The following is a 23,828-nucleotide window of genomic DNA, read 5'->3' on the forward strand; positions in this document are numbered from 1 at the left end:
GGTTATCTACAGGTTAATAAACTAATCTCTGGATAAGTTATCTGCTGTGTGGTGGGCTGACCTCCATCGTACACCTCTCACACCTGTTACCATCACAGAATCCGCCAATAGAACAAACACTTCGATCTTTGGTGGCTAGTGGACAAAAGAGGCTTCATACCCTAGTGGCTCGTGTATTGCACAGCCCCTATATTGTAGTCAGGAACATATACAGTATATATTGTGAGCAGTGTGTACAGTGCACATAGGTCCCCCGAATCAGTTGGGGCCACACTGCACCTTGCTGTACAGAGATTGTACACGTGGCCCCTGACAAAACACCCATATTATAGCAGTCATATATTCTGCCAGATGAGCTTTTGTTGGATTCCTCTTTTGCATTAAACCCCGAAGAGCTGAATGGTGTTTTGGGGTCTATTCATGAAGCAGTGAAAAGAGTGGAGAAGTTGCCCATGGCAACCAATCAGCTGCTCCGTACAATTGTATAGTATGCAAATGATAAATGTTACTTCAATGCTGATTGGTTGCCATGGGCAACTTTTCCACTGGCTCACTTCTCTACACTTTTCACTGCTTCATGAATAGACCCCTTAGGGGTACATTTACTAAGCAGTGATAAGAGCGGAGAAGTGAGCCAGTGGAGAAGTTGCCCATGGCAACCAATCAGTATTGACGTAACAGTTATAATTTGCATACTATAAAAATATACAGAGCAGCTGATTGGTTGCCATGGGCAACTTCTCCACTGGCTCGCTTCTCCACTTTTATCACTGCTTAGTGCATGTCCCTATTAGTGAGTACAGGAAATGAGGCTGCTCTCAGCCAATCATGAGAGAGAGACCAGGATCTCCCGCATAAGTGACCGCTTTAAAAAATAAAGATGTGCGGCATCCCTTTTCTGAAGCAGTTTCCTTGGTCACCTAACGGTCAACCACGACTCTGTTTCCTTTCTGCAGGACGGATAAGAATCCGAGTCTATTGACAGATCCCGTCCTGCTATCGATCGGTGAGAAGTACAAGAAAAGTCCTGGGCAGGTAGCCATTCGCTATACCATTCAGAGGGGCTGCGCGGCCATAGTGAAGAGCTTCACTCCTGGACGCATCCTGCAGAACATACAGGTAGCAGAAAGCGCCTAAGGGTCTACGCACTTGTATGAAATGTGACATAACGGAGCATTGTATTTTAATAACCAATAGTCACAGCTTTGCTTATATTAGGTGTTGAGTTACCTGTTTCTCTGTATCACAGCTGACAAGGAGGGACGTCTGTAGTTTTGTATTGGGGTGACGGGCCAACTATGATGTTCAGCATTAATTATAATATGTCTTAATGTAATGACATGTACTAGAGATAAGTGGCTGTGTCATGGCAGTAATCCTTTTCCTTACTTGAGATGTATGTGTGACTATGTAAATAATAAGATTTTACTTACCGGTAAATCTATTTCTCGTAGTCCGTAGTGGATGCTGGGAACTCCGTAAGGACCATGGGGAATAGACGGCTCCGCAGGAGACTGGGCACAACTAAAGAAAGCTTTAGGACTACCTGGTGTGCACTGGCTCCTCCCACTATGACCCTCCTCCAAGCCTCAGTTAGGATACTGTGCCCGGACGAGCGTACACAATCAGGAAGGATTTTGAATCCCGGGTAAGACTCATACCAGCCACACCAATCACACCGTATAACTCGTGATACTATACCCAGTTAACAGTATGAAATATAACTGAGCCTCTCAACAGATGGCTCAACAATAACCCTTTAGTTAGGCAATAACTATAAACAAGTATTGCAGACAATCCGCACTTGGGATGGGCGCCCAGCATCCACTACGGACTACGAGAAATAGATTTACCGGTGAGTAAAATCTTATTTTCTCTGACGTCCTAGTGGATGCTGGGAACTCCGTCAGGACCATGGGGATTATACCAAAGCTCCCAAACGGGCGGGAGAGTGCGGATGACTCTGCAGCACCGAATGAGAGAACTCCAGGTCCTCCTCAGCCAAGGTATCAAATTTGTAGAATTTTACAAACGTGTTTGCCCCTGACCAAGTAGCAGCTCAGCAAAGTTGTAAAGCCGAGACCCCTCGGGCAGCCGCCCAAGATGAGCCCACCTTCCTTGTGGAATGGGCTTTTACTGATTTAGGATGCGGCAATCCAGCCGCAGAATGTGCAAGTTGAATCGTGCTACAGATCCAGCGAGCAATAGTCTGCTTAGAAGCAGGAGCACCCAACTTGTTGGGTGCATACAGGATAAACAGCGAGTCAGATTTCCTGACTCCAGCCGTCCTGGAAACATATATTTTCAGGGCCCTGACTACGTCCAGCAACTTGGAATCCTCCAAGTCCCTAGTAGCCGCAGGCACCACAAATAGGTTGGTTCAGGTGAAACGCTGAAACCACCTTAGGGAGAAACTGAGGACGAGTCCTCAATTCCGCCCTATCCATATGGAAAATCAGATAAGGGCTTTTACACGACAAAGCCGCCAATTCTGACACACGCCTGGCCGAAGCCAAGGCCAATAGCATGACCACTTTCGACGTGAGATATTTTAAATCCACGGTTTTAAGTGGCTCAAACCAATGTGATTTCAGGAAACTCAACACCACGTTGAGATCCCAAGGTGCCACTGGAGGCACAAAAGGGGGCTGAATATGCAGAACTCCCTTTACAAATGTCTGAACTTCAGGCAGTGAAGCCAGTTCTTTCTGGAAGAAAATCGACAGAGCCGAAATCTGGACCTTAATGGAACCCAATTTTAGGCCCATAGTCACCCCAGACTGTAGGAAGTGCAGAAATCGACCCAGCTGAAATTCCTCTGTTGGGGCCTTCCTGGCCTCACACCACGCAACATATTTTCGCCAAATACGGTGATAATGGCTTGCGGTTACGTCTTTCCTGGCTTTTATCAGCGTAGGAATGACTTCCTCCGGAATGCCCTTTTCTTTTAGGATCCGGTGTTCAACCGCCATGCCGTCAAACGCAGCCGCGGTAAGTCTTGGAACAGACAGGGCCCCTGTTGCAGCAGATCCTGTCTGAGCGGCAGAGGCCATGGGTCCTCTGATAGCATTTCTTGAAGTTCTGGGTACCAAGCTCTCCTTGGCCACTCCGGAACCACGAGTATCGTTCTTACTCCTCGTCTTCTTATTATTCTCAGTACCTTTGGTATGAGAGGCAGAGGAGGGAACACATAAACCGACTGGTACACCCACGGTGTCACTAGAGCGTCCACAGCTATCGCCTGAGGGTCCCTTGAACTGGCACAATATCTCTCTAGCTTTTTGTTTAGACGAGACGCCATCATGTCCACCTGTGGACTTTCCCAACGGTTTACAATCAGTTGGAAGACTTCTGGATGAAGTCTCCACTCTCCCGGGTGTAGGTCGTGTCTGCTGAGGAAGTCTGCTTCCCAGTTGTCCACTCCCGGAATGAACACTGCTGACAGTGCTAACACGTGATTTTCCGCCCATCGGAGAATCCTTGTGGCTTCTGCCATCGCCATCCTGCTTCTTGTGCCGCCCTGTCGGTTTACATGGGCGACTGCCATAATGTTGTCTGATTGGATCAGTACCAGCTGGTTTTGAAGCAGGGGCCTTGCCTGACTTAGGGCATTGTAAATGGCCCTCAGTTCCAGAATATTTATGTGTAGGGAAGTCTCCTGACTTGACCAAAGCCCTTGGAAGTTTCTTCCCTGTGTGACTGCCCCCCAGCCCCGAAGGCTGGCATCCGTGGTCACCAGGACCCAGTCCTGTATGCCGAATCTGCGGCCCTCTTGTAGATTAGCACTCTGCAGCCACCACAGCAGAGATACCCTGGTCCTTGGAGACAGGGTTATCAGCCGATGCATCTGAAGATGCGATCCGGACCACTTGTCCAATAGGTCCCACTGAAAAGTTCTTGCATGGAACCTGCCGAATGGAATTGCTTCGTAGGAAGCTACCATTTTTCCCAGGACTCGCGTGCAGTGGTGCACCGATACCTGTTTTGGTTTCAGGAGGTCTCTGACTAGAGATGACAGCTCCTTGGCTTTCTCCTCCGGGAGAAACACTTTTTTCTGGTCTGTATCCAGAACCATCCCCAGGAACAGTAGACGTGTCGTAGGAACCAGCTGTGACTTTGGAATGTTTAGAATCCAACCGTGCTGTTGTAGCACTTCCCGAGATAGTGCTGCCCCGACCAACAACTGCTCCTTGGACCTCGCCTTTATCAGGAGATCGTCCAAGTACGGGATAATTAAAACTCCCTTTTTTCGAAGGAGTATCATCATTTCCGCCATTACCTTGGTAAATACCCTCGGTGCCGTGGACAGTCCAAACGGCAGCGTCTGGAATTGGTAATGACAATCCTGTACCACAAATCTGAGGTACTCCTGGTGAGGATGGTAAATGGGGACATGCAGGTAAGCATCCTTGATGTCCAGGGATACCATGTAATCCCCCTCGTCCAGGCTTGCAATAACCGCCCTGAGCGATTCCATCTTGAACTTTAATTTTTTTATATATGTGTTCAAGGATTTCAAATTTAAAATGGGTCTCACCGAACCGTCCGGCTTCGGTACCACAAACATTGTGGAATAGTAACCCCGTCCTTGTTGAAGTATGGGGCACCTTGACTATCACCTGCTGGGAATACAGCTTGTGAATTGCCTCTAGCACAGCCTCCCTGCCTGAGGGAGTTGTCGGTAAGGCAGATTTGAGGAAACGGCGAGGGGGAGACGTCTCGAATTCCAGCTTGTACCCCTGAGATACTAATTGAAGGATCCAGGGATCCACCTGTGAGCGAGCCCACTGATTGCTGAAATTTTTGAGGCGGCCCCCCACCGTACCTGGCTCCGCCTGTGGAGCCCCACCGTCATGCGGCGGACTTGGAGGAAGCGGGGGAAGGCCCTTGTCCTTGGGAACCGGCTGTTTGTTGCAGCTTTTTTCCCCGCCTGCTTTTCTGGGGCCGAAAGGACTGTACCTGATAGTACGGCGCTTTCTTAGGCTGTGAGGGAACATGGGGCAAAAATGCTGACTTCCCAGCTGTTGCTGTGGAAACTAGGTCTGAGAGACCATCCCCGAATAACTCCTCACCCTTATAAGGCAAAACTTCCATGTGCCTTTTAGAATCTGCATCCCCTGTCCACTGCCGAGTCCATAAGCCTCTCCTGGCAGAAATGGACATTGCACTTATTTTAGATGCCAGCCGGCAGATATCCCTCTGTGCATCTCTCATGTATAAGACTGAGTCTTTAATATGCTCTATGGTTAGCAATATAGTGTCCCTGTCAAGGGGTGGTTTTCATGTGACCGCCGGTCAGCTGACCGACAGTCACATGACCTCCTCGGTGAGCCCGACGGCTCACTATCCCGATGGTCGGCATGCCGACCAACAGGGACTATTTCCACTCGTGGGTGTCCACGACACCCATAGAGTGGGAATAGAGCCTGTAGCGACCGCAGGTCGCCACCGAGCCCGCAGCGTGGCGAGCGCAGCGAGCCCGCAAGGGGCTTGCTGCACTCGCCCCTCCCCGCCGGGATCCCGGCGTCGGTATGCTGCCGGGATCCCGGCGTCGGTAAGGTGACCGGCGGTCAGGAGACCGCCGGTCACCCGTACTACACCCCTGTCAAGCGTGTCAATGTTATCAGACAGAGAATCCGACCACGCAGCTGCAGCACTGCACATCCATGCTGAAGCAATAGCAGGTCTCAGTATAATACCTGAGTGTGTATATACAGACTTCAGGATCGCCTCCTGCTTTCTATCAGCAGGCTCCTTAAGGGCGGCCGTATCCGGAGACGGTAGTGCCACCTTCTTTGACAAGCGTGTGAGCGCTTTATCCACCCTAGGGGGTGTCTCCCAACGTGACCTATCCTCTGGCGGGAAAGGGTACGCCATTAGCAACCTTTTAGAAATCACCAATTTTTTATCAGGAAAAGCCCACGCTTCTTCACACACTTCATTTAATTCTTCAGACGAGGGAAAAACCACTGGTAGTTTTTTCTCCCCAAACATAATACCCTTTTTTGTGATACCTGGGGTAATATCAGAAATGTGTAATACATTTTTCATTGCCTCAATCATGTAACGAGTGGCCCTATTGGACATTACATTAGTCTCTTCGTCGTCGACACTGGTGTCAGTATCCGTGTCGACATCTGTGTCTGCCATCTGAGGTAGCGGGCGTTTTAGAGCCCCTGATGGCCTTTAAGACGCCTGGGCAGGCACGAGCTGAGAAGCCGGCTGTCCCGCATTTGGCATGTCATAAAAATTTTTATGTAAGGAGTCGACACTTTCACGTAATTCCTTCCATAAGTCCATCCACTCAGGTGTCTGCCCCGCAGGAGGTGACATTACATTTATAGGCATCTGCTCCGCCTCCACATAAGTCTCCTCATCAAACATGTTGACACAGCCGTACCGACACACCGCACACACACAGGGAATGCTCTGACAGAGGACAGGACCCCACAAAGCCCTTTGGGGAGACAGAGAGAAAGTATGCCAGCACACACCAGAGCGCTATATAATACAGGGACTAACTGATTTATATCCCCTTATAGCTGCTATATAGTTATATTGCGCCTAAATTTAGTGCCCCCCTCTCTTTTTTACCCTTCTGTAGTTGTAGACTGCAGGGCAGAGCCAGGGAGCTTCATTCCAGCGGAGCTGTGAGGGAGAAATGGCGCCAGTGTGCTGAGGGAGATAGCCCCGCCCCTTTTTCGGCAGACTTCTCCCGCGTTTTAAAACTCTGGCAGGGGTATTAATTTACACCTATATAGCCTCTGGGACTATATATGGTGTAGATTTGCCAGCCAAGGTGTGTAACATTGCCCTCAGGGCACCCCCCCCCCCCCCAGCGCCCTGCACCCATCAATGACCGGAGTGTGAGGTGTACATGAGGAGCAATGGCGCACAGCTGCAGTGCTGTGCGCTACCTTGGTGAAGACTGAAGTCTTCTGCCGCCGATTTTCCGGACCATCTTCATGCTTCTGGCTCTGTAAGGGGGGCGGCGGCGCGGCTCCGGGAACGAACACCAAGGTCGGGTCCTTCGGTCGATCCCTCTGGAGCTAATGGTGTCCAGTAACCTAAGAAGCCCAAACTACCACCAGTTAGGTAGGTTCGCTTCTTCTCCCCTTAGTCCCTTGTAGCAGTGAGTCTGTTGCCAGCAGACCTCACTGTAAAATAAAAAACCTAAAATATACTTTCTTTCTAGGAGCTCAGGAGAGCCCCTAATGTGCATCCAGCTCAGCCGGGCACAAAAATCTAACTGAGGTCTGGAGGAGGGTCATAGTGGGAGGAGCCAGTGCACACCAGGTAGTCCTAAAGCTTTCTTTAGTTGTGCCCAGTCTCCTGCGGAGCCGCTATTCCCCATGGTCCTTACGGAGTTCCCAGCATCCACTAGGACGTCAGAGAAAAGACATACAAGGAAACCAATTGAATCTCCTGTTATATATGTAACTTGTAAAACTTCTAATAATGTATGCGAAAAGTCGGAATAAATTTACTGAGTGCTGTGCAACTGTGTGGTAAACCACAAGGTCTATTGAGGTCAATCTTGTGGTGGACCTCAATTGACGTTGTGGTTTACCACATAGTCGCTGTTCCCACTGTAGAGTTCTATGGGGAAAAAGCCCATAGAACTCTATGGGAGCCGGTGACTGACAACGCAGGAGCACATAGCCAGTCAGTGGAGCGGCACTCCGTGGCTCTCTCTGATTGACTCTCGGGTCTCCTAGTGACAGAAGTCATGGGTAGGCTGGCATTCGGAGGCTTCATTACAGATCCCGGGCACCATTGGACGGCTTGCGGCACCAATTGGGACGCGCAAGATGCACATCGCAAAAAGGAGGAAATATCCGTGGTCTCTCCCCCCCCCCCCCAAAAGGCCTCTGTTTTCACAAACGGAGCCCATCGCTGTCCCCTCCTGCCCGTCCCCAAACTGTCAGTCACTGACAGTCAGATGCCGTACTGTGTCCTGTGTAGCAGAGCGGGTCCGGCGCATGCGAAATATACCGAATACCGGTACTTTGCGCATCAGTGCGCACCTCCAACCACATCTGAATCAGGCCCAATAACACTTCCGCTGCAGGGACTATGCTAGAAAAAAAACATCAAAACTAAGCAGCCAATGGCAAAGACACTTGCCATTGGGCCCGATCCATCGATGATTAAAAAATAAAAAACACCAAACATCAGTGGCCAACACTATGTGGAGCTCACATGGGGCCTGGCCACATTAGTAGATAAGCCCATGAACAGTAGAACCAGGGAGCGAGACTGCTCAGTTCCCAGCATGCCCCAGCGGTCAGAGGCCCTATGTCTGAGTTGCTGGGATGTAATTCTACAATAGCTACCCAGGTCTCAAATAAATAATTTTTAACAACACTCCCAACAGTGGCAACCATCTGCCCCTGTGTCCATATGGTGGCAATGTTAGTTTTGACCAATTTACCACTGCTCTGCACACCAGGTAAATGAATGGCGGAGGGAAGAGGGATAACGCAACCATAAGCCCTAACCAAACAGTTGGGAGGTATATTCCTAGCAACCAATATTGGTAGGAACTGCAGCGCCATCTTGTGGCAAACATAGAGTAGGTCACTGTACTTTTATAAATAAATGAAACAAAATTACCAGAAAATACTGTATAACGATCTGTGCATTTTAGCAGCAGATAATTGAGGACATTTTCCCGGTTTGTTGTGAAGAGGGTTGTCAAATGTCTGTTTCTAGCTTTCTGTCTACAGTGCCTTTAAAAAAAACCCAGCTTGATTAACAATTACAACACACGTAGAGTACAGACAGTAATTGGCCAATCAGAATATATGAATAAACATTATTCCATACTTGCCTGCTTCCTCAGAATTTCTGGGAGACACTAGAATTTGGCCAGGTTGTCCCAGCTCCTGGGTAAAGTAGGTGGGTGGGTGTAGAGTGCTTGTGTGGGTGTCACTGGCTTAGACTGAGGGTGTTGTAAACTCGGGGATTCTTCCGATGGTTGGGAAGAGGAACCACAACTGAGCTGGAAAAGGGGAGGCCTAATATAGGATTTCCTCATACAGGACGCTGACAGTGGAGTTGGATGAAATATTAAAGAGCTTTATTGCGGAGGAAAAACAACTTAAAGTCAAATGCCATAAAGGAATAAATGAGGGAAATGTCCAGACCCACTGAAGGGTTTTAGTGAGTAGTATTAGAGATGCTGGTAATTGAAGAAACTGTGGGTGATGTTTAAAAGTCACTGATAACTTGTGGAAGATGTGAGGAACTGAAGTGCAGGGGTTTGAGACGCTGTTGGTGCAGGGGTTTTAGACGGTGTTGATTTGCAGAACTTGAGAACGGAGACTGAGACGCTGATGATGTGAGGAACTGAAGTGCAGGGGTTTGAGACGCTGTTGGTGCAGGGGTTTAAGACGCTGTTGATTCGCAGAACTTGAGAACGGTGATTTAGGCCCGCAGCCACGCTGATTCCTAGGAGCACTGGTGACTGGAACACAGAGAGATATACCGGCCGCTGAATACACTGGAACTGGTGCAGCGAACTGGTAGCTGGAAATGCCGGAGACACTGGAGTACAACCACAGAGATCCTTGCCGGGAACAGGAGCGCTGGCATCTACGTCAGGGAAAGACGATACTCAGGCACTGAAGCTCTGTCTGGCGTCTGACTTTGAATCTTCCGCCAGCACTGGATTGGCGAAGCAGTTTTATGACGTCACCTGCCCCCCGTCCACGTGATGCCGGGTGTCATGGCGGCGCCCATGCCCCGGAGAACCGCACCAGCCAGACGCCGGAGCCCATGGCTCACCGAAGGCAAAGGCCGCAACACCAACCAGCAGACACGCAGGGGTAAGCGCGGCGAACGCCGCCTCTGATGTGTGACAGTGGGGGAGGGGGAGGGTGTTGGGGGAGGGGGGTTCGATGATGACTGTAAACTATAGACTGATACATGCTAATTATGCATCCTTCATAGGACGGTGACAATCACTCTAAAACCAAACATTTGGAAACCCCCCTCTTGAAATTCTGCGTTTGCTCCTGCAAATATGCTTTTAACACTAAAAGCCTCTTTTCCCTGACTAGCTATGACACCTCACACTCTCCTTAGCTGGCTGACGGCCGGTTCTCCGGGGATTGGAAGACTGGAAAACTCTGAGTAAATAAAGTGATCAGTGGGGGTAATTCCAAGTTGATCGCAGCAGGAAATTTTTTAGCAGTTGGGCAAAACCATGGCCCTCATTCCGAGTTGATCGGTCGCAAGGCGAATTTAGCAGAGTTACACACGCTAAGCCGCCGCCTACTGGGAGTGAATCTTAGCTTCTTAAAATTGCGACCGATGTATTCGCAATATTGCGATTACTAACTACTTAGCAGTTTCAGAGTAGCTCCAGACTTACTCTGCCTGTGCGATCAGTTCAGTGCTTGTCGTTCCTGTTTGACGTCACAAACACACCCAGCGTTCGCCCAGGCACTCCCACCGTTTCTCCGGCCACTCCTGCGTTTTTTCCGGAAACGGTAGCGTTTTCAGCCACACGCCCCTGAAACGCCGTGTTTCCGCCCAGTAACACCCATTTCCTGTCAATCACATTACGATCGCCGGAGCGATGAAAAAGCCGTGAGTAAAATTACTTTCTACATAGCAAAGTTACTTGGCGCAGTCGCAGTGCGAACATTGCGCATGCGTACTAAGCGGATTTTCATTGCGATGCGATGAAAAATACCGAGCGAACAACTCGGAATGAGGGCCCATGTGCACTGCAGGTGTGGCAGATATAACATGTGCAGAGAGAGTTAGATTTGGGTGTGTTATTTTGTTTCTGTGCAGGGTAAATACTGGCTGCTTTATTTTTACACTGCAAATTAGATTGCAGATTGATCTCACCACACCCAAATCTATCTCTCTCTGCACATGTTATATCTGTCCCCCCTGCAGTGCACATGGTTTTGCCCAATTGCTAACAGAATTCCTGCTGCGATCAACTTGGAATTACCCCCAGTGTACGGAGAATATCAGATGTTACCATGGCGATAGTCTCAGTTAAACTCACTTTTGATTCTGCGTTAAATGGATCCAGATGAGATTAAGTGGCCACATGAGTCCCTCACTGCATTGCTTAGAGCTGGGAAAAGGTACCGTATTGCTGGGGATGTGAAATTACAGTTAGATAACTTCTCTAAGGATAAATGTTATTTGGATACAATGTTTCACAGATGAGGTCAGTCCTATGAGAAGGAATTAAGTGTACAGTACGTTTTATTGGAAATTACTTCCAGTCGTGTACATATTTGCACTGATACACAGCCCCGTAATAAAGGAGTGGGGACAAAGTACAGGACCCTCCGCACAATGGGGGTCATTCCGAGTTGTTCGCTCGCTAGCTGCTTTTAGCAGCATTGCACACGCTAGGCCGCCGCCCTCTGGGAGTGTATCTTTGCTTAGCAGAATAGCGAACGAAAGACTCGCAGAATTGCAAATAGAAAATTCTTAGCAGTTTCTGAGTAGCTCGAGACTTACTCCTACACTGCATTCAGCTCAGCCCGTTTTGTTCCTGGTTTGACGTCACACACAAGCCCTGCGTTCGGCCAGCCACTCCCCCGTTTCTCCAGACACTCCCGCGTTTTATCCTGGCACGCCTGCGTTTTTCCGCACACTCCCAGAAAACGGCCAGCTTCCACCCAGAAACACCCACTTCCTGTCAATCACACTCCAATCACTTCAACAATTAAAAATTTTCGTTCGTAAGTGAGTAAATCTACTAAGTTTTGTGCTAAAATACTTACCGCATGCGCACTGCAAACCATGCGCATGCGCATTTTTGCCTTATTCGCTCCATTGCGAAAATCAGCAACGAGCGAACAACTCGGAATGACCCCCATTGCACAGTCACAGGTCCAGGGGAGATTTACTGAAGCCTCTAAAAGGGAAAAGTACCTTATATAAACTGATCGCTAGAACCCAATTCGTTACATACATTATGCAACGTCTCCAACTCTCTTGTTTAAAGGGTTTGGTAGAACGCCTCCAATATCTCTGTAAGGTCCATCCCATCTACCAAGTTACTGTCTTGGATCAATACAGAAAAGTGTCTGTCCCTGGCACGGCACGCCGCACACCGCTAACGCTGCCTGAAGGTGACATCGTGGTGAGTACAAACCAGGGGCCCCGCTTGAGGGGTCCCCCGGTTCAAAGTGCGGCTGAACAAGGGCACAGCGTACGGGACCCTCCCAAGAGGGTTCCGCTAAGATCCCCCGTGTGGAACTGGCACAAAAACGCTTGACTAGCACTTGTTGTGATGTTTTGAGCTAAAAGGAGACTTTGCCAGTATAATATATTAGTGTAAGTCCGGTGCCATTTGAGGGGGCGGAGCTACATCAGAGCGGGACCTGAGGCGTTTTGGCGGCTTCCTCTGCTTTCTGCAGACACAGACAGCGCACACAGCGCTTCCTGCCTCCTCAGCCACGCTGGATATCTGATACAGGGTGTAGCAAAGGGGGAGAGCCGCTTGTGTACACTATCTGGATCCTATTTGGGACAGAAATTGTTAGTATTTACTGTGATATAGTAAGCTGACAGCCTCACTGGGGCAGTGCAGCTCAGGGTGTGCTGGTGTCCTTCTCTCTCCCTGTGGGGGATATGTACTAAGCAGTGATAAAAGTGGAGAAGTGAGCCAGTGGAGAAGTGCCCCATGTCAACCAATCAGCTGCTCTGTATACTGATATAGTATGCAAATTCTAAATGTTACTTTAATGCTGATTGGTTGCCATGGGCAACTTCTCCACTGGCTCACTTCTCCGCTTTTATCACTGCTTAGTAAATGTCCTCCTTAGTCTCCTATCACATACAGTAGGGCAGGCTTGCAATATAACTGTCTGTGTGTATGTTATTTTGCTTACTGTGAAATTGGTAAACACAACTGTGCAGTGTATGTCACACTAGATTCTCTCCATTATCTCCTGACTCTGTTTCATGTGAACACTGCAGTCAATCTTCACAAACTAGTGAAGGGTCTGGGGGCAGAGGGTCCAGAGCCCCACTGGTTTGGATCTCTTAAAACTTTGGCCCTCATTCCGAGTTGATCGCTCGCTAGCTGTTTTTAGCAGCCGTGCAAACGCATAGTCGCCGCCCACGGGGGAGTGTATTTTCGCTTTGCAAGTGTGCGAACGCCTGTGTAGCCGAGCTCTGCAAAAACATTTTGTGCAGTTTCAGAGTAGGTCTGAACTTACTCAGCCGCTGCGATCACCTCAGTCTATTTGGTGCCGGAATTGACGTCACACACCCGCCCTCCAAATGCCCGCACACACCTGCGTTTTCCCTACCACTCCCAGAAAACGGTAAGTTGACACCCACAAACGCCCTCTTCCTGTCAATCTTCTTGCGATCGGCTGTGCGTATGGATTCTTCGTTAAATCCATAGCTCAGCAAAGATCCACTTTGTACCCGTATGACGCGCCTGCGCATTGCGGTGCGCAGTAGAGATCTGATCACATTGCAGTGAAATTCAGCAGCGTGCGATCAACTCAGAATGACCTCCTATGATGTCTGATATGTCATCACAGCTCACTGCTAATGTGCAGAATACTCAGCTACTACAATGGGGGTAATTCTGAGTTGATTGCAGCAGGAACTTGGGCCCTCATTCCGAGTTGATCGGTCGCAAGGCGAATTTAGCAGAGTTACACACGCTAAGCCGCTGCCTACTGGGAGTGTATCTTAGCATCTTAAAATTGCGAACGAAGTATTCGCAATATTGCGATTACAAACTACTTAGCAGTTTCAGAGTAGCTCCACACTTACTCGGCATCTGCGATCAGTTCAGTGCTTGTCGTTCCTGGTTTGACGTCATAAACACACCCAGCGTTCGCCCAGACACTCCCCCGTTTCTCCGGCCACTCCTGCGTTTTTTCCGGAAACGGTAGCGTTTTCATCCACACGCCCATAAAACGCCGTGTTTCCGCCCAGTAGCACCCATTTCCTGTCAATCACACTACGATCGCCGGAGCGAAGAAAAAGCCGTGAGTAAAAATACTATCTTCTTAGCAAAATAACTTGGCGCAGTCGCAGTGCGACTATTGCGCATGCGTATTAAGCGGATTTTCACTGCGATGCGATGAAAAATACCGAGCGAACGACTCGGAATGAGGGCCTTTGTTAGCAGTTGGGCAAAACCATGGCCCTCATTCCGAGTTGATCGCTCGCTAGCTGCTTTTAGCAGCATTGCAGACGCTAAGCCGCCGCCTACTGGGAGTGTATCTTAGCTTAGCAGAAGTGCGAACGAAAGATTAGCAGAATTGCTACTAAAAAATGTCATGCCGTTTCTGATTAGCTCCAGACCTACTCCTAGATTGCAATGACTGCAGTCAGTTTAGTTCCTGATTTGACGTCACAAACACGCCCTGCGTTCGGCCAGCCACTCCCCCGTTTCTCCAGCCACTCCTGCGTTTTTGCCTGGCACGCCTGCGTTTTTTAGCACACTCCCGGAAAACGGTCAGTTACCACCCAGAAACACCCACTTCCTGTCAATCACTCACCGATCAGCAGAGCGACTGAAAAGCGTCGCTCGGACCTGTGTAAAATTGCATAGTTTTGTGTGAAATTACTTAGCGCGTGCGCCCTGCGGCCCATACGCATGCGCAGAACTGCCGGTTTTTAGCCTGATCGCAATTCTGCTAAAAACGGCAGCGAGCGATCAACTCAGAATGACCACCAATGTGCACTGCAGGGGAGACAGATATAACATGTGCAGAGAGAGTTAGATTTGGGTGGCTTATTTTGTTTCTGTGCAGGGTAAATACTGGCTGCTTTATTTTTACACTGCAATTTAGATTGCAGATTGAACACACCACATCCAAATCTAACTCTCTCTGCACATGTTATATCTGCCCCACCTGCAGTGCACATGGCTTTGCCTAACTGCTAACAAAGATCCTGCTGCGATCAACTCAGAATTACCCCCAATAAGCTGCTTCAGCTTTAGCTGCTAGGGCAGATGCACAGCCCCAGCTCTCTCATACAGGTTCACAGAAACCTGGGTTACCTGCACTACTCTCTGATACAGATGAGGATATACAGGAGGATGGGGATGACCTGGATCCCGTTAATGGAGATCCTAATTCTGCTCAGGGTATTGAACCCCTCATTCTGGCTATACGGGACGTGTTAAAGCTCCATCTAGAGGACGCTGCGTCACAGCAGTTGTTTTTCTTTACACAAAACAAGCCTAATGTCACTTTTCCTAATTCTGCAGAGTTAGATGACCTATTTAAGTTAGCCTGGAAAAATCCAGACAAAAAATACCAAGTGTCCAGGGGTTGACGTATCAGTCTCTCGACTGTCAAAAAAAGGCAGTGCTGCCTGCCCTGGGCTCCTTTACCATAAAGGACCCTGGGGACAGAAAAATAGAGATTACACTAAAGTCTATCTACACAGCAGCAGGTGTATCGCAAAGGCCAGTCATAGCGGGTTGCTAGATGACCCATGCCATTCATATGTGGGCTACTCAGATTCAGGAGGGCCTCTCCGGGGATATGTCTCTGGTAACTACGGCGACTCTCCTGAAGCACATTCAGGTTACTGCACGCGTCCTGTGTGACTCACTCAAGGAGATGGGCAATATTAATGCAAGGACTTCTGCCATGGCAGTGTCGGCGCGCAGGGCCATGTGGTTGCATCAGTGGATAGCGGACACAGAATCCTACCCGGGGCCGTCTGTTCAATCCTTTCGGTCTAACAGATTTCGTTCTAGGGCCAGAAGTGCCTCCACTGCGACTAGAGGCACCAGAGAGGAGACAGGAAACCCAGCTGTCACAGGTTCTCTGGAGAGCACAAGTTCAGCTTCCACAAAAGCCTCGGCATGACGGTGCCCACCCACCCCGTGGGGATTTCTAAGTGGGAGCTCGACTGCATCACTTCAGCCGCATCTGGGAGAGCTCCTGCCAGGATACCTGGGTAAAAGACCTCATCTCTAAGGGCTACGAGCTAAAATTCGACTGCGCTCCTCCCCAACGATTTTTCAAATCACGCTTACCAGCTGTGGGGGATACGCGTGTTACGCGGCAACATATCATCCAAACATTGGTCCAGTCTCCAGTCATTGGTCCAGTCTCCAGTCATTGTTCCTGTACCACTGCAACAACAGAGAAAGGGTTACTACTCCAAATTGTTCATGGTACCGACACAGGACGGTTCGGTAAGGCCCAATTTGGAGCTAACATCCTTGAACCATTGCCAAAAGGTTTTCAAGTTCCAGGTGGAATACTTGCAAGCAGTGCTTGCAGGCCTGGAAGACCGGGAGCTGTTATTGCTCCATTTAGACCGCACTATCCAACTTCTGTCACACTATGGTTGGATCCTCAAGTTACAGAAGTTGCACCTGGAGCTGACTCAACAGCTCCTGTTCCTGGGACTGTTGCTGGATACTGTGATCTGGAAGGTGTTCCTCCCTGGGGACACAGTGAGAGCACTTCAGGAGATGGTCCGCATGGTTCTCCAGCCTACTCGAATATCCATCCATCCTTGCATAGGATTGTTGGGAAACGTGGTCACCTCATACGAGGCAATCCAGTATGGAAGGTTCCATGCCAGGACATTTCATTTGGATCTCCTGAGTATGTGGTCCAGATCACATCTTCAGATGCACCGGATAATACGGCTGTCACCTCAGGCCAGGTTTTCTATCCTGTGGTGGCTGCAGTCCTCCAATCTACTAAACGGCCGGAGTTTCAGTATTCAGGATTGGACCCTCCTCACGACAGATGCGAGTCTACGAGGATGGGGAGCTGTCACCCAAGGGGCGCACTTCCAAGGCAGGTGGTCAACCCTCGAAAGCCTCCTTCGAATCAACATTCTGGAACTTCGGGCAATCTACAATGCAATGCTTCAGGCCTCTCCTCTGCTCAAGGATCACACGATCCATGTACAGTCGAACAACACCACACCAGTAGCGTATATCAATCGACAAGGAGGGACAAAAAGCAGAGCCTGCATGAGAGAGGTGTCAAAGATACTCCTCTGGGCGGAAGGAAATGCAAAAGCAATATCAGCAATCTTCATGCCGGGTGTCGACAACTGGGAAGCAGACTTTCTAAGTCGTCACGATCTCCACCCGGGTGATTGGGGACTTCACCAGCAGGTGTTCCAGCAGGTCATCAATTGGTGGGGCTGCCCGCACATCGACATGATGGCTTCTCGACTCAACAAGAAACTTCCCTGGTATTGCTCATGAACCAGGAACCCTCAGACGAGGGCAGTGGATGCACTGACGTCGTCTTGGCCTTACCGGCTGGTCTACCTGTTTCTTCCGATTCCATTGCTCCCAAGGGTGCTAAAGCAAATCAGGAATCAAAGAGTCCAGCCAATTCTGATTGCCTGGATTGGCCTCGGAGAGCGTGGTACATGGATCTTCTGGGAATGTCCGTCGAAGACCCTACCACTAAGAAGCCATCTTCTTCAACAAGGACCATTCGTCTTCCCGGACTTACAGTGACTTTGTTTGATGGCATGGAGGTTGAGCGGAAAATCCTAGGTCACAAGGGCCTTTGCAAAATGGTTATTGTTGCCGTGGTTCAGGCCAGAAACCTGTGACATCAAAACACTTTCATCATATCTGGAGATTTGTCTCCTGGTGCGAGGAACGCACATATCCACTTGCAGAGTTCCACAGAGGACATTTTTTACATTTTCTGCAGGCTGATGTGGATAAGGGCTTACGTCTGGGTTCCATTAAGGTTCAGATTTCAGCCCTCTCCATTTTCTTCCAGAAGAAATTGGCAGTGTTGCCAGAAGTTCAGACCTTCTTGCAAGGGGTACTCCACATACAGCCTCCCTTTGTGCCGCCTGGGATCTGAATGTGATGTTGGAATTTCTACAGTCCTCCTGGTTTGAACCTTTGATGACGGTAGAAGACAAGTACCTCACGTGGAAGATGGTGATGTTACTTCTGCTCAACGTGTCTCAGAATTGGGGGCCTTGTCGTGTAAAAGTCCATATTTGGTCTTTTATGAGGACAGAGCGTAGCTCCGGACTAGACAGCAGTTACTGCCGAAGGTTATCTCCACGTTTCACTTGAATCAGCCTCTTGTGATTCCGTCCAATTCTGGCACTTCTGCTCCTCCGAAGGCATTGGACGTGGTGCTAGCCTTGAAGATCTAAGTCAAGAGAACGGTTTGGATCAGAAAGACGGATTCCTTGTTCGTGCTCTATGATGCGCAGAAAAAGGGTTGTCCTGCTACAAAGCAGCTCATTGCTCGTTGGATTAGGCTTACTATCCAACAGGCCTATGTGTCGGCAGCCTTACCTGTTCCTAAGTCTCTGATGGCCCACTCTACTAGATCTGTGGGATCTTCCCGGGCAGCTGCCCGTAGTGTCTCGGCCTTCCAACTTTGCTGAGCTGCTACTTGGTCGGGGAAGAACACCTTTGTGAAGTTCTACAAGTTTGATACCCTGGCCGAAGAGGATACCCAGTTTGGGCAGGCGGTGCTGCAGCAGTCTCCGCACGTTCCCGCCCGATCTGGAAGCTTTGGGACGTCCCCATCGTACTAGATTCCCCCAATATCCTTTATGGATGCTAGAGAAAATAGGATTTTAATTACCTACCGGTAAATCCTTTTCTCGTAGTCCATAAGGGATATTGGGTGCCTGTCTCAGTGCATGGACTTTTATGCAGGTTCTCTTTTATGTAGTTACCTGTTCAGCTGTTGTTGTTGTTGTTTCCAGTCATTGCCGGTCGTTGTATGTTCGTGGTGTGCTGGTTTCTAAATCTCACCACTTTTTGTTGACATATTTCCTTCTCTCATATATGTCCTTTCTCCTTCGGGCACATTTTTACCTATAACTGCCTGTGGGAGGGGGCATAGAGGGGAGGAGCCAGCACACCCAGTGAAGAAAATTTAAAGTGCACTGGCTTCTTTGGACCCCGTCTATACCCCATTGAACTAGATTCCCCATTATACCTTATGGACTATGAGAAAAGGATTTACCGGTAGGTAATTAAAATCCTATTTTATCCCTTCTCCAGGTTAATACATCTGACCCATATTTGCTACATTGCACATATCCCGCTTACCAAAACTTTTAGTATGCTTAATTCTTATATGGGACCGGGAATAGGAGAGGAGTGACAGAAAGTTGTACAATATGGCTAAACCCCAGTGCGGACATATTTCTTATTTGTTTTGTTTCAAACTAACCATTGTTAGCCACGGTGAATAAATTTGCTTATGACTAATGGGGACATTTACTAAGCAGTGATAAGAGCGTAGAAGTGAGCCAGTGGAGAAGTTGCCCATGGCAACCAATCAGCGCTGAGGTAACATCTATAATTTGCATACTATAAAATTATACAGAGCTGCTGATTGGTTGATGGGGCAACTTCTCCACAGCTCACTTCTCCGCTCTTATCACTGCTTAGTAAATGTCCTCCTAAATGCATTAACTCTTTAACCTAGAACAGGCCTGGCCAACCTGTGGCTCTCTAGCTGTTGTGGAACTACACGTCCCAGCATGCACTGCCACAGTTTTAGCATTCCCTAATAACAAAACTGTGGCAGGGCATGCTGGGATTTGTAGTTTCACAACAGCTGGAGAGCCACAGGTTGGCCAGGCCTGACCTAGAATATATACTTGTGTGGCCAAGTATATATTCTTTACCTTCCCATTTTTTTATTTTTTTTTTATATCTTATCAGGTTTTCGACTTCAATCTCAGCCCGGAAGAAATGAAAGCCATCGACAATCTCAACAGAAACCTCCGCTACTACAAATACACAATGTAAGTAGACAAATGAGTGCCAGGTGGTGAAACGCGTATCAACAAAACAGGGCACATTAGGTCTTCATTCATTGAGCAACATATGCTCTTGCCTAGAACCCAGCACTTTTATAAACTTTTTTGAGTCGTCCTGACGTAATAAATCACAGTCCGAGTTCAGATGTGGTCAGGATGTAACATTAACAGGAGGGAAGAAGAATCAGATAAGATACAGTCATTTGATATTGATGGTCTGATGTATTTCATTTGCTCATGAGACAATCATCTTTTCAAAACTAACAATCCCACCCGGGGACATTTACAGCTCACATGTAGATAGGTTAGAAACTGCTTTAATGCTCGTATACCTTGCTATGAAAAGGCAACAGAGAGTTAATAACAGTAGCGTGCAAATTATTTCAGTATTTATTGGGGGATGAGCGAACCTGCGTAAGATTTGTTTTCAGGAGCGTCTGCGGCCATCGCCAACGCACGTTTGAGAACACGACACATAATGAAATGCCGAATTTACCAAGAAACTAGTTTTTATTTAATATTTGTAGGTTGTGACTGCGGTACAATGTAAAATACTTTAAAAAGTTAAAAAAATAAAAAAACAATTGTAAAAAAAGTGAAATCATGGAGAAATTCTGTTCCGAGAGAGGAACGATGTTTAGTGATGAGGAAGAAATAGAAAAGGCAGCATGTAATTTTTTTTTTATCAATGATAATAACCCATCTTTATTACACGAACATCCCTTATCATCCTGTCACAGTGCCGGCGCCATCTTGTCACATTGTTGGCAGCCACTTTGGTTGCTGAACCAACATTAACGGAAATATAGACTACGGGGGTAATTCCAAGTTGATCGCAGCAGGAAATTTTTTAGCAGTTGGGCAAAACCATGTGCACTGCAGGGGGGGCAGATATAACATTTGCAGAGAGAGTTAGATTTGGGTGGGTTATTTTATTTCTGTGCAGGGGAAATACTGGCTGCTTTATTTATACACTGCAATTTAGATTGCAGATTGAACTCACCACACCCAAATCTAACTCTCTCTGCACATGTTATATCTGCCTCCCCTGCAGTGCACATGGTTTTGCCCAATTGCTAACAGAATTCCTGCTGCGATCAACTTGGAATTACCCCCTATGTACTTACTAGTGCTAGCAAACTAGTAACATGACTGAGGCGCGAGACATCTCCCTAGTTCTGAGTAAACTACATACCCAAACACATTGGCCCAAAAAACCTTCCTCCTCCTCTCCCCCCCCCTCAGTAAAATAATTACTAATTCCCCTGTAAGTACGTGATCAGTACCCCTTAAAGGGATTGCACCATTTTGGGGAACCCCTTGTATTTCCATTTTGCGCTAATATGTCACCAGCACTTGACAAGTGCTGGAACGTTCCTGGGGAAGTTCCGGCAGGTTCGGTTGGGGAGACTGATCGGCAGAAACGGTTTCGGTCTGTAGCTACGGAATACGCCAAATGCTGTGTAACGGAAGAACCAGAATGATGACTGATAATGACTATTACCACTTCCCCAAGTATAATTGTCATTATGAACATAAGTAGCCGGTAAGCTGAGGAGCTGACGGGAATAGTGCATTGTGCGACATCGAATACCGATAACGTACAGTGTATGCTGTTATAAAGGTATGTGATAATAACAACAACACATAGTATAAGGCACTGGCAGGGCATGAATACTGTGATACAGATATATGTGACACGTACTGTATATCAGCTGTTATAATGATGTGCGATAATAGCAGCCATTAAACTAAAGGCACTGCCGGGACACTATTGTTATATGTGACCGGTTGATAGGTCAACAGTGAAAAGGTCAACATGCATTAAGTTGATATGTTCAAGAGGTCGTGGTGATCAAAAGATCGACATGACATAGGTTAACACAATTTTCTTGGGGGGGGGGGGGGGGGGTTAAATATTTTTCAACTTTTTCATCCTTTACAACCCACGTGGACTACAACTGGGAATAGTAACCTGTCGGAAGTGTGACAAGCCAAGCGAGCCACGTGAGGGGACACAGTACACTAATGGGAGTTTCTTGTGTGGGAAGAAGAACAATTTAAAAAAAAAAATTGCGTCAACCTTTTCTGTGTCGACCATTTCCATGTCAACCTTTTGTACCCGTTGACCTTTTCTACTGTCTACCTTTTTCCTGTTCACCTTCTGACTCCGTCGACCATTTGGGGTCAACCTATTGACTGTAGGCCTTTTTTATGTAGATCTATTAAACCATACCTAGGGCGCGATGTACTAAAGGAAAAATGCGGTAAAAACCTTGTTTTACGGGGGGTTTTACCGCAGTGGGACTCCAGGTATCTGATGCGGAGGGAGAAGCCTATGGGCTTCTTTTCCCAATCTTCTTGAGGGATCCGATACGGATCCTTCCCAGCATACCCAATAGAATCCTATGGGCTTCTTCCTGAGAGGGATCCAGTAACCTTTCCGCAGCCGACGCGGTTCACCGCACATTCGCAGAGGCCCTCTTGGGTCCAAACCACATTCCTGGCTTTGCAAAGGGCAGCTCTTTACGGAAGAGCTGTCCTTTGCGTTACTAATCACATATGTCAGTAAATATGCGATTAGTTTCATTGCGATGTTTGGCGGAATATAGTCCACAGCCTTAGTACATCCGGCCCCAAATTTGATTATAGAAGTCTACATTTACCCAATCCATACCACTATTCAGTATATTCTTCCATATACACTACAGTTACGTATATAACCAGTCAGCTCCGGCCCCGGATAAACTAGTTATTTTACAAAGTGAGAGATGGAAGCAAGAAACAACAGGTTGGAAGAAATATTGCATCAAAAAGTGAAATATATATAAAAAAAAATAGAACAGCTCAGTTGTAAATACAATTGTATCGGATATAAAACAGCTGTCAAAGTCCTTCAGTGCAGAAAGAGCCGGTCACAAGTCTGGCGGAACAGAGGTGATGCCTTTTCCTGATTTGTCCTTGTCTTTTTATGTAGGTGGGACGGTCACCCTCAGCTACAATATCACACCATGTCCTAGATGTGGAACGCGTCTGCGCTCAGTACTCGTCCTTGAAGGGATATTCTGGATGGTCGCTCCACCTAAATAACACACACTATTATCAGGACTCCTTCTCTGTCCTACGCGTTCCACCGCTGCAAAGTATCTTCAGTATTTATCATTGCCATGAGTTATAAACATATAGTAATTACACTAATGCTAATGCTTTCTATGCACCACATTAAATAAGTATATAAAATTCTTCATATTTGTATAATATTTATTCATTATGGAGTCTATGCAATTCCTGATGGCTCCTCTCCGAAGGAGAGCATCCTACAGTTCATTATTCAATTTGCGGGCGTTTTCCCCATTCTTTTGCCCCGTTTTCGACATGCCAATCTGACTTCTTTTAAATTTCAATTGGCATGGGCGAAAATGGAACAAAAAACTGTTGAAAAAGCACCCAAATTCGCAAAAACAGGTGGATAGGCAGTAAATTCGCCAATCCACCTGTTTTTTGACATGTCTGGATTTCCGACAAGTCTAAAAAATGGCACTTAGATTGAATAGGGTGAATCGAAATTCACCCTAAAAATGGCGAAAAGTGAAGTTTTTTCAAATTATCGGATATTCCAACAGGAACTGAATAGACCCCTATGTGAGGCGTATAATACTGTATGTCAATATATATTCAGAGACTTTTGGCAGATCCCCCCTCTCCCTGGCTAGTCTGTTATACTCACATCAACAGCTCCACGTAGCGAATGTTTTTGTTCAAAGCTTCAATCTCCTTCATCTCCTTATCCGTCAGAGAAAAGTCAAAAATCTGCATTTACAGGAAAATAAAATAAAGATTTGCATTTACTTCCGAGGTTCAATTCTTCCGTTGCAATGGAAAAAAAGCAATCTTCCGTCACAACAGTTTGTATGACATAAAGCACACACAACAGTAATGTTAGCCACATGTTTTGATGCCTCAATATTCGTAACTGATATAAAGCAACACTATGCAGTACAGTGATTTTGCATGACATGAGAAAGCATTGTATAAGAGCAATTAAGAGGCAACTACACTCAGAAATG

At 47.6% G+C, this 23,828-nt stretch overlaps 2 protein-coding genes across 7 annotated transcripts in view; one reads left to right on the forward strand and one right to left on the reverse strand.

Annotated features, from left to right (window-relative positions):
• LOC134933699 (aldo-keto reductase family 1 member C1-like) overlaps window positions 1-23,609 on the forward strand; it is a 145,775-nt gene extending 122,166 nt beyond the window's left edge. For 3 of the 6 annotated variants that reach the window (XM_063929084.1, XM_063929086.1, XM_063929085.1), the window contains 3 exons: window positions 957-1,119; window positions 19,664-19,746; window positions 22,739-23,609. In XM_063929084.1, coding sequence (XP_063785154.1) covers window positions 957-1,119; window positions 19,664-19,746; window positions 22,739-22,781 — 289 coding nt within the window. In that variant the 3' untranslated portion in view covers window positions 22,782-23,609. The remainder of the gene's footprint in view (window positions 1-956; window positions 1,120-19,663; window positions 19,747-22,738) is intronic. The other 3 variants (XM_063929087.1, XM_063929088.1, XM_063929089.1) reach the window with 1 other exon arrangement.
• LOC134933701 (aldo-keto reductase family 1 member D1-like) overlaps window positions 20,253-23,828 on the reverse strand; it is a 72,868-nt gene continuing 69,292 nt past the window's right edge. The window contains exons 8-9 of the mRNA XM_063929092.1: window positions 23,489-23,571; window positions 20,253-22,843 (exon numbers count right to left, since the gene is read on the reverse strand). Coding sequence (XP_063785162.1) covers window positions 22,801-22,843; window positions 23,489-23,571 — 126 coding nt within the window. The 3' untranslated portion in view covers window positions 20,253-22,800. The remainder of the gene's footprint in view (window positions 22,844-23,488; window positions 23,572-23,828) is intronic.

The sequence above is a fragment of the Pseudophryne corroboree genome, chromosome 6 (assembly GCF_028390025.1).
Source record: "Pseudophryne corroboree isolate aPseCor3 chromosome 6, aPseCor3.hap2, whole genome shotgun sequence".
Taxonomy (NCBI): Eukaryota; Metazoa; Chordata; class Amphibia; order Anura; family Myobatrachidae; genus Pseudophryne; species Pseudophryne corroboree.